General features: G+C 41.1%; 1 protein-coding gene across 1 annotated transcript; it reads left to right on the forward strand.

Annotated features, from left to right (window-relative positions):
• Positions 1 to 4,127: 4,127 nt before the first annotated feature.
• On the forward strand, positions 4,128 to 8,365 carry LOC107574045 (fibroblast growth factor 7-like). The gene is made up of 4 exons (XM_016260518.1): positions 4,128 to 4,324; positions 5,864 to 6,403; positions 7,740 to 7,846; positions 8,038 to 8,365. The coding sequence occupies exons 2-4, from the start codon at positions 6,142 to 6,144 to the stop codon at positions 8,251 to 8,253; spliced, it is 585 nt and encodes a 194-aa protein (XP_016116004.1). The 5' UTR covers positions 4,128 to 4,324; positions 5,864 to 6,141; the 3' UTR covers positions 8,254 to 8,365.
• The last annotated feature ends 2,840 nt before the right edge of the window (positions 8,366 to 11,205 follow it).

The following is an 11,205-nucleotide window of genomic DNA, read 5'->3' on the forward strand; positions in this document are numbered from 1 at the left end:
GCAGCTTTATAAATCTCGTGCTGTAGATGTAACCTGCACTGATTAAAGGCCAGAGGAGCATTTCTGAGATGATGAATGAAGGATGCTGACATTTAACTTTACAACCATCAGCCATTTCTGGTTAATTGAGGCACCAAAAACAAAAAGAAAGCGAGTGAAAGCATTTTTATGCTAGACCTGCCAACTTTGGGGAAAAAGGTGCAAATTTTGCACCCGGTCAGTTCTTCACTCACCACCATGTTATCAAACTATTCCACATATGAACGGGCAATGAAGAAAACAATAATAATACAACAATATATTCTTGAGACAAGGATGCAAACTCAATTTAACATTTCAGCTTTAAAAGTTTTACAGTCCTTTAAGCGTGAAGATATAGAGGAAAAACTGGTAACACTTTAGAACACTGTTCTGTCGTTAATGAATAACTACACAAGAACAAATAACTAATGCACTAATAACATTCTAGTAACTACACCCTTAAAAATAAAGGTGCTTCACGATGCCATAGAAGAACCTTTTTGTCTAAATGGTACCATAAAGAACCTTTAACATCTGAAGAACCTTTCACTAAAGGTTCTTTGTGGCGAAAGAAGGTTCTTCAGATTATAAAAATGCAAGAAAGAGATGGTTCTTTAAAGAACCTTTGACTGAATGCTTCTTTGTGGAACCAAAAATGGTTCTTCTATGGCATCGCTTGAAGAACCTTTTGAAGCACCTTTATTTTTAAGAGTGTACTATTAACTAACAAGAAACTCTGATTAACGATTTAGTAAGTAATAGTGCTCAGTTGAAAGTGGTAGTTCACTATTAGCTAATCATTAACTGCTATTTTTTCCATATATCCCGGAGAACTACTAAGAGCTACTATACAGGTTCATAATTAATGTGAATTATACATAATGTATAATTAATTCTAAAGTGAAGATCTCGGTAACCCACTAGTAATGACTCAAGTGTTACCAAACCTAGCAAAAAGAATGACTATCCAGAATCTTACAAAAAGCTTACAATGATTTCAGTAATTACTAGAGAGTTATCATGTTATTCACTTTGGAAATCTGATCCAAGTAATTAGTAATTTCTTCTGTGTGTGTGTGCGTGTGTGTGCGTGTGTGTGTGTGTGTGTGTGCGTGTGTGTGTGTGAGTGTGCGTGTGTGTGAGTGTGTGTGTGTGTGTGTGGATGGAGATTCAAACCAGCGACTTGAGTGAACTTCAATGAGAGGACTGGTCAGACCAACCCTAACCTGTGCACCAAACGTCAGACCATACGGATCTACAGACTCCCAGTCTGAAGATGAAGATGATGAGGATGATGTCAGAACAGAAACTACAGCAGTGACACACCATCAGCCGTCAACCCTAATAAAACACAGATAATAAAATTACTACAATCAAACATTATCATCTGAGCAGAGACACACAAAGGTGAGTTTGTGAAACGCTCTTTACCTTTACTGCAGATTTTTAACCCTAAACACTAACCCTGAAAATATACTGTTGATTCTGTGTCCATCCAAAGACTTGAGCAACACAACCGCAGCTATTTAAAGAACAGCCCACCGTTAACAGCCCTGATCCCATGAGCTCACTAATTATGAGGGAATGTAGAAAGCAGCGACTCAGAATAGACTGACCTTAAACCCGGAGAGCAGGTGAGAGCCAAGCGCCACCCCGCTGTTGATAAAGCACAGACTTTCATCGGTCTCACATACAGTTCCCATGTTTATTGATAATATATACCAGAGTTATTCTCCATAAGCCCAGAGTAAACAGACGCGGATGTGACGCAGTGCAGGATTGCATGTTGGTTTGGGTTATGACAGCCGTTTCAGGTGCAATTAAAGTTGTCTAAAGTTCACAGACATCATGAGCTCACTCTCTCTCTCTCTCTCCTCCAGAACGACTTTGAAGTGTTCCTCACTCTTTCATTTCAGCAATAAACTCAAACGAGCGCTGGGACTGTAAACATGTACTGAGCGGGAACCAGCACAGTCCAGTGAACACAGTCAGTGTCCAGTTCACTGTGAGAGCGAGAGGTACACATTTCTGTGAGGATGAAACTCATTAAGAGAAGCATTCTCAAAGACCCATCTTCTCATCATCGCGGTAAAACAATTAAACAGTAAACACTTATAATATGGTCACCATAAAATACAACCACATTTACGTTTAATCATCCAGCAGATGCTTTTGGCTTAGAAATGAGAAGTACAATGAAGCAATCCATGAAAAATGAACAGATCAACTTTTGACACGAATGAGAAAATGTCGGTTCCTGTTAATAAATTGTTGAAATCAATGAAATCTGATCAAACTCTACAATATTCAATAGAGATTTGGGAGATGTCAGCTCATGAACAAACCTATACAAGAAAAAGAAAACACCACCCAGACGACATTTATGACCTGCACATGATGGATGCTAAATATGTTTTATGCAGTGCAATATTGGCTGCAATAAAGGAGAATGCAACTTTTCCATTTTGCATAATAAACCATTTTAATGTTCACATGTAGAAGCTCCACAGGAACACAGGAACATCTGATGGTCTTCCTGTACAGAAACAAACAAAATTTAGATCGCGTGCTCCCATAAAACTTCATTAGGTATTTAAGGTGAAGGGACGTACACGGCTTCTGCGTTTGCAAATGAGCGTGAGCTTTTAGATCAGCCGTTTTACAAGCGATCGTTTGGGAAATGAAAGAGTAAAGCAGAGGTCTGCGTGTCTGTTGGCAGTATGCAGCGCTGCCCTCGGGGGTCGAATGCTGGGAACGTTTGATGTGCTGAGAGCTGCGGAGGCCAGGTGTGTAAAACTGTAAATTTGCCTCCTAAATACAAACAGGAAAAGTGAAAGAGTGCTTGACCTTCTGTAGAGATGAACAATTCCAGCAGTAAACGGCCCTCTGTTTAGCTTCCTCAATTGCAGGCCCGCCTCATTAGATTTATTGCCCTCGTAGAATCACTATCAGCCTTTGAATTCAACTCGGGCTTTGATGTTTGTCTGTATGACACCAACAAATGACAGACGAGATCCTTTAAATCACATGAGAACTGCAGGGTCTTGAGAAATCCCGAATCTCACGGCATGTGAATTTTCATAAATGTCGAGACGGTGGGCATCGATGCAACAGCAGTTTCTTGAGATGGTCCTCACTGCAGAACAAAAGATCCAGGGGGCGTGGTTGGATCCAGATCCAACTCCTCTCACCTTATATATATATATATATATATATACCAAAACCTACCCGTCACCACCCCCTGAACCCTAAACATACCCATTTCCACCCCTATACCCACCTATCTCCAGCCCTAAAACCACCCATCTCCACCCCTAAACCCACCCATCTCCAGCCCTAAAACCACCCATCTCCACCCCAAAACCCACCCATCTCCAGCCCTAAACCCACCCATCTCCAGCCCTAAACCCACGCATCTCCACACCTAAATCCTTCCATCTCCACCCCAAAACCCACCCATCTCCACCCATAAACGAACCCATCTCCACCCCTAAACCCGCCCATCTCCACCCCTAAAGCCACCCATCTCCACCCCTAAACCCAGCCATCTCCACCCCTAAACCAACCAATCTCCACCCCTAAACCCACCCATCTCCACCTCTAAACCTACCCATCTCCACCCCCTAGATCCCCACCTCCACCCCTAAACCCCCCCATCTCCACCCCTAAACCCACCCATCTCCACCCCTAAACCAACCAATCTCCACCCCTAAACCCATCCATCTCCACCCTTAAACATCCCCATCTCCACCCATAAACCAACCCATCTCCAGCCCTAAACCTACCCATCTCCACCCCTAAACCCGCCCATCTCCACCCCTAAACCAACCAATCTCCACACCTAAACCCGCCCATCTCCACCTCTAAACCTACCCATCTCCACCCCCTAGATGATAACCACACCCCCTGGATCTTGTGTTCTGCAGTGAGGGGCTACTGAGTTTCTTAGAGTCTGTGTGCAGATCTCGCAGCATTCGTCCCGCATACCTCAGAGAGAGAGAGAGAGAGAGAGAGAGAGAGAGAGAGAGAGCGCTCTCTTGTCCACCGGAGGCCTGGCCAGCAGAAACGGACGATTCTCTCTCTCTCTCTCACCATCAGCCTCTCTCGCCAGCATCCCAGGGACAGCTGAGTGGCTGAGGCGTAATTGCAGAGAAGTGAGGTCAGCAGGAGGCTTTTATCAGAGATCGCACAGCGTTCAGCAACACGAGAAGATGCACAGCGCAGACGGACTGCCCCAAAACTCCCTCTCTCAGAGTATCACAGTGGAATCGTCGGGACTGAAGTGCACATCCTGGAAGCAGAAGTAAGTTGCTTTTAAAGACTGTTATTAAAAAGAATTATCATAACATTTTAAACTAATATATACATTTGGCAGAAACTAGGCAGAATAAGACAGAAACTAATACACTGTCATTTAAAGTAGCAGTAGAGCAAAACTGAGATATTTAAAACAGAAATGGACGGATGTTAAAACATTTAAATTAGAGACAGAGCAATACTGAAACATTTAAGATAATAATAGAGTGATACTGAAACATTTAAAGTAGAAATAGAGTGATACTAAGACATTTAAATGAGAGAAAGAGCAACACTGAAACATTTAAAGAAATGATAGAGCGATACTGAAACATTTGATGTAGAAATACCGCAATCCTGAGACATTTAAAGTAGAAATAGAGCTATATTGAAATATTTAAAGTAGTGATAGTGTTACACTAAGACATACAAAGTAGAACTAGAGCAACACTGAGACATTCAAACTAGTGACAGAGTGACACTGAGACATTTAAAGTAGAGATTGAGCAATATTGAGACATCTGAAGTAACATAGAGCAACACTGAGACATTCAAAGTAGCAATAAAGTGATATTGCTTAAGTAGCAACAGAGTGACACTGGAACATTTGAAGTAGCAATAGAGCGACAGTGAGACATTCAAAGTAGTGATAGAGCAATATTGAGACATTTGAAGTAGCGATAGAGTGATACCTGGTCATTCAAAGTAGCGATAGAGCAATATTGAGACATTCAAAGTAGCGATAGAGCAATATTGAGACATTCAAAGTAGCGATAGAGCAATATTGAGACATTCGAAGTAGCGATAGAGCAATATTGAGACATTCGAAGTAGCAATAAAGTGATATTGCTAAAGTAGCAACAGAGTGACACTGGAACATTTGAAGTAGCAATAGAGCGACAGTGAGACATTCAAAGTAGCGATAGAGCAATATTGAGACATTCAAAGTAGCGATAGAGCAATATTGAGACATTTGAAGTAGCGATAGAGCAATATTGAGACATTCGAAGTAGCAATAAAGTGATATTGCTTAAGTAGCAACAGAGTGACACTGGAACATTTGAAGTAGCAATAGAGCGACAGTGAGACATTCAAAGTAGTGATAGAGCAATATTGAGACATTCGAAGTAGCGATAGAGCAATATTGAGACATTTGAAGTAGCGATAGAGCGACAATGAGACATTTAAAGTAGTGATAGAGAGACGCTGAAAAATTAAGATTAGCGATAGAGCGACACTGAGACATTTAATTAAAGTAGCAACAGAGGAATATTGAGACATTTAAAGCAGTGACCGAAGTATATTGCAATATAATTGAATATTATAGAATAGTGAGCTGTGCCCACTCGGCCGAATCACAGAAGTGGTCATTTTCTCCAGCGTCAGTCATCTACAGACAGCCCTGCCATTTAACAATCAAATGTCTTGCAGTGAATTCTGAGTAAATCTTGTGTAAAATCAGTGTTCAGTTGAATTCAGGATTCCTTTTTGTATCTTTACTATGTTATCTATATATAAGTATTATGTATATATAAACCCTCTCTAGATATCTGGAACTGTGTGGAACTGGCCTGTCTCCTGTATCTTCATCAGGATTGGACAGCGTGTGAAGCATCCATTTGTTCATTTGTGTCATTAACAGCAGAAACTAACACACTGCTGCCTCCTCCAGCTCTGAGGAGATTCTGCTGGAGGTCAGAGGTCACGCCAGCATCTGAGGATTGTACTGGGAAAGGGTCCGAGCGGATCTCCCACAGCTTGAAGATCCAATCTGAGTTTTGCCTTCAGTATGTGGATCATGAACTCCTTGAGAAACGCAGTATAATGCGCAAATGGACGCTGCGATGGAAACTGCCTGAGTTTGCGTGTGGACTGTGGCTGGCGCTGCTGGTCAGCCGTGTTTGCGTGTGCGATGGACAGGCGTCTGTGACCGACTGCTCCAAACACGAGCGCCACACCAGGAACTACGACTACATGGAAGGAGGGGACGTTCGGATCCGACGCCTCTACAGTCGCACGCAGTGGTTTCTGATGATCGACGAGTTCGGGAACATCAACGGGACGCAGGATCCCAACAACTGCTACAGTAAGAGCGTCATCACTCACTGAGTGTGTCAGGGTGGTGAAAAATAACATTAACAAGCGTTAGATGATGCTTATATGAATATTTGAAAATATCGAAGTTGCATGATAGTTTCAACTGAATGTGCATTCTGTTTTTTGATCAAAAACAATGTGTCTAAAGTCCATGATTGGTAAAGGCCTCTTCAGTTATAGTAGAGACTAGAGAGTGTTTTCCCACTGTATGTGGAAGGAATCGGCTGGTCAGGGTTCCAGTGGGATTATCAGCAGGTCGCGTGGCAGCGTGATGAGAAGTGACAGGCGTAAAGAGAAACAGGTGTTTGGGGGGAGTATTTATAACCCTTGTTTCCCTTCGTTGGAGGACTTAGTGGTCAGAAGTTATCAGATGTGGTCAGAATGGAGGTACAGTTCAGTGATTGCAATCTAGTTTGTGTAGAGAGCGTCAAAACAACAACAAAAAAATGAGACTGGAAGCTGATGTTGTGTGCATGGATACATAATCAATTATTTAGCTGATAAAATAAATATTTAAATAATTGATTATTCACTTTAATGATCATGTATATACATAACATCAGCCTCCGGCATGTTTGGTTATTAGTCTTTTCAGTTGTGTACGAGAAGAAAGCCGTTGTGTTGGCGTGACGGCATGCATCTCTGCTCTGGAGGGAAAATTATTACATCAGCTGGCGCTGAAAAGAAGAAAAATTGATACAGCCAGATGTGGCCGACAACTGCACGCACAGAGCGCATGCAAGACATGCAGTGAGGGTCGGTCAGCGCCGCGGGAGAGAAAAGCAGACGCGTTCTGAGGTTCTGTCAGAGCTGTGCCGTGACAGCAGCTTATTACACCACTGGAGCCGCTCACATGTGAAGCAAACACTTCCAGACACACACACAAACACACACACACACACACAGAGACACACACACACACTCACACTCACACACACTCACTCTCACACACACACACACACACACACACACACACACACACACACACACACACACACACAGCTCAAAACGACAAGAACAGTGTCTGCTTCTCATCCAAACACAACAAACAGATGCTCCAGCTGTCAAATATCTGTGCAACTGGAGCTTTAGCTCGCTGTAGATCGAGATCGAACCATCTGAAGCTGATATTTTGCTTCATAGGAATGGATTCTGAAAGCCGAGGTGTGTTTTTCTGCACCATTAAACAGAATAGCAACAATAAATTCTTGCATATTCAGCTGAAAAACAGTAGAAGTAATTTAACACCCATCACCTTTAAACAATTTCTCAATAACTGAGTGGCCAAATAACCACCATCTCAAATAAAGCTGTGTGTGTTTCAGGTGTTCTGGAGATCAGGACGGTTTCGGAGGGCGGTGTGTTGGCCATAAAAGGACTGAAGAGCCAGTATTATATTTCCATGAACCGCACCGGAATGTTACAGGGCAAAGTATAAAGCCATCCGTCCTGCAAACACACAACATACACCAGTTAATCCGATTATCCCAGCTAACGCTCTCTCTCTCATCTTTCATTGAAGAGTAAATATAAGACATGCCACGGACAATTCAGCAAACACAACACAATGCAATACATCTCGCTTCTGTCGTACCTTACGATCTGTTCTTCTTTCCCGGACAGAAAGACTACAACGACAGCTGCAACTTCAAAGAAGTGTTTTTAGAGAACTACTACACGGCGTACTCGTCCGTCAAATGGACTAAAAACGGCAAAGAGATGTTCATCTCTCTGTCACAGAAGGGCCGACCGCTGAGAGGAAAGAAGACGAGGAAGGAGAGCATCTCTTCTCACTTCATCCCTCGAAAGTGCAGGGAAGACGAGAAGAAGCTGGTGTGAAGAAGATCTGTTCTGACTCACTACTACTCTGATTCCTCAAGCTCTAGCAATAAATCATTCATGCTTTCACTCTCTGAGAAGCAGTGGGTACAACTGCATATATGCAAGTGTTTTGGACAAGTATTATTTTAAATATTACAATAATTCATATTTAAATTAATAATGCTATAAATTTGAAAATATGTTTAAAATAATGAATTGATAATATTAAGAATTAGGAATTTTTTCATAATATTATTGATAATTTATGCTGATCTACATACTGTAGACCGCAAAAATAATTTTCTTGTTTTTCAGCACAAATATCTAAACATCCCTAAACCAAGATACATTTACCGCAGAAACTAAATTACTCAAGTTGTTTATGAAAAAAAAAAGATGACTGAAAAAGATTACTATAAATTAAATATATTTAAAAAAAATAGTCTGTTGTGCAGCAGTTTATTTGACAAAAAATGCAATGTTCTGTTGTAAAGGAATTGTTACATATTCATTTGATTACATTTGAAAAGTTGTATGTATTTATTTGATTCGACATGCTTTCAGATGATTATCATTAAACCCATTCAAATGGAAACCAGAAAAAAGAAAAGAGAAAACATGTGAAATGTTACGTTTCTTCCGATGTTTCCTGAGGATCAGAGCTGTGTTCTCCTGCACACCTGAAGCTAAACCATCGCCACGGACTGGTCTCTAGAAAACCCTTCGATCTAATAACAGAGGAGTTATATAACCTGCTCGTTCTGATTTGTGACGATGCTGGCATTAATCCGGCGTCTGGGTGAAGATGGAGTTCTGGAGCTTCACTCTCATCCCGAGCGTCTGCAGGTCTGTCTTCAAGGATTCAGCAGCGTCGCTGGGGAACGGGATTCGGTCTCTGAGATCTCGACAGATTTCTGCAGCGTGCTGGTAGAGCTGAGAAGAAGACTTGTGCAGATTCTGCTCACACACCACCGGCCAGTCCACCTCAAACACCACAGACACCAGGAGCAGCGAATCACTACACATAATACAGGCTTCAAACACATCAAACAACAACAAGCAATAGAGCGGAAATTGTAAAAATCACATCAAAAAAAAAATTTAACTTTTTTTTTTATATTAATTAAAATATTTTACTTTTGCATAACATAAATGAAACATAATATTTTTAGGACCAGATGCGCATAGTAAGATTTTTTGCATCTTGACATTATTCTCACACGTACAACAACAATCGTGGCCAAAATATTACATCAACTTTGCAGGATCTGCAAAATGTTTTACCAAAATCAGAGGGATCATACAAAATGCATGTTATTGTTTATTTAGTGCTGAGCTCAATAAGATATTTCACATGAAAGATGCTTACAAATAGTCCACAAGAAAGAAAAATAGTTAAATGTATAAAAATGACAAACTCATTTGGTTCAAACTCGTAACACTGTGTTGTTGTCTGAATGCTCCACAGCTGTGTGTGTGTGTGTGTGTGTGTGTGTGTGTGTGTGTGTGTGTGTGTGTGTGTGTGTGTGTGTGAGTGTGGGTTAGGACCAGATGCGCATAGTAAGATTTTTTGCATCTTGACATCATTCTCACACGTACAACAACAATCGTGGCCAAAATATTACATCAACTTTGCAGGATCTGCAAAATGTTTTACCAAAATCAGAGGGATCATACAAAATGCATGTTATTGTTTATTTAGTGCTGAGCTGAATAAGATATTTCACATGAAAGATGCTTACAAATAGTCCACAAGAAAGAAAAATAGTTAAATGTATAAAAATGACCGGTTCAAACTCGTAACACTGTGTTGTTGTCTGAATGCTCCACAGCTGTGTGTGTGTGTGTGTGTGTGTGTGTGTGTGTGTGTGTGTGTGTGTGTGTGTGTGTGTGTGTGAGTGTGGGTGTGCACTGAGAGTTGTTCACGAGTCCCTTGTTTGTTCTGAACACTTCCACTCCTGCCGTTCTTCAGAAACCCCCCAGCTCACACACATTCTGTGGTTTTGCAGCATTTGTGTGAGTTTGAACCCTTTCCAGCAGTGACTGTGGTTCTGAGATGCATGTTTTCACACGGAGGAGAAACACAGCAGAAGAAGAAACCATGCATTAAGAGCCCAGGGTCAACGAAATCAAAAATAACATGCATTTTCTATGATCCCTCTTATGTTGGTCAAATAATTAACATTTTGCAGAAACTAAAATTAGCACAAATTACAGGCAGCAAATACTAATACTTCATATTGCATTATTTATTTATTTATTTTGCAATGACAGTAATAAGAATGAAATTTTTTTAAATGTAAAATCTGCTGAATTGTCATTATATCACGATGCAGAAGCTTTGCAGATCTGATTTGTATATATTTGATGATAATCATGTGCATTGATCATGAATTAATAACGCATAATCAGTCTAATAAACCCCCAGAGCTGATCTGATATCCAGCTACAGTTCATCTAACATCTACACAACCCCATTCTAGTTTCATTAGTTAGAGTAGAGTGTATTTGACGATATCGACAGCTTTTCTGACGCACTGAAATCCGGACGGAAGCAAACGTCATCAGACGTCATTTGAATATTCGTTCTGATTGGTCAGTTTAGTAATGAGAGAAACCTGTCAGCATCAGACATCGGTGCAGGGATTATATATACATGAGGAGGACTGCTCTCTGGCAGACACTGGTTTCGAGAGAATCATCCAGTAATAACGCTTATATTAATAACTAGTTAGCTTCGCTGTTTTATTCTGGGTAATAAGCATCATTTGAACTCACCAGTCCTTGAAATTGAATAAATTCGTCCAGCGAGCAAATGTTCCTCTTCTGCTGTTTCTCCATCTCAAACATCCGCGTCGCGTCTGTTGCTAGGAAACCAACAGCCACTCTTCCTCCAGAGGCAGTGTTTCCGGTGCGTAGTGCACACGTGTGTGTGTGTGTGTGTGTGTGTGTGTGAGAGTGAGTGAGTGA

This window comes from Sinocyclocheilus grahami, unplaced genomic scaffold (assembly GCF_001515645.1).
Source record: "Sinocyclocheilus grahami isolate Dianchi unplaced genomic scaffold, SAMN03320097.WGS_v1.1 scaffold2100.1, whole genome shotgun sequence".
Lineage (NCBI taxonomy): Eukaryota > Metazoa > Chordata > Actinopteri > Cypriniformes > Cyprinidae > Sinocyclocheilus > Sinocyclocheilus grahami.

What these genes read in the sequence shown, in the direction of transcription:
- LOC107574045 (XM_016260518.1), top strand. Translation starts at nt 6,142, where the DNA reads ATGCGCAAATGGACGCTGCGATGGAAACTGCCTGAGTTTGCGTGTGGA. An exon ending in GGATCCCAACAACTGCTACA is followed by an intron (nt 6,404 to 7,739) that starts GTAAGAGCGTCA and finishes TGTGTGTTTCAG; the next exon opens with GTGTTCTGGAGATCAGGACG. An exon ending in CCGGAATGTTACAGGGCAAA is followed by an intron (nt 7,847 to 8,037) that starts GTATAAAGCCAT and finishes TTTCCCGGACAG; the next exon opens with AAAGACTACAACGACAGCTG.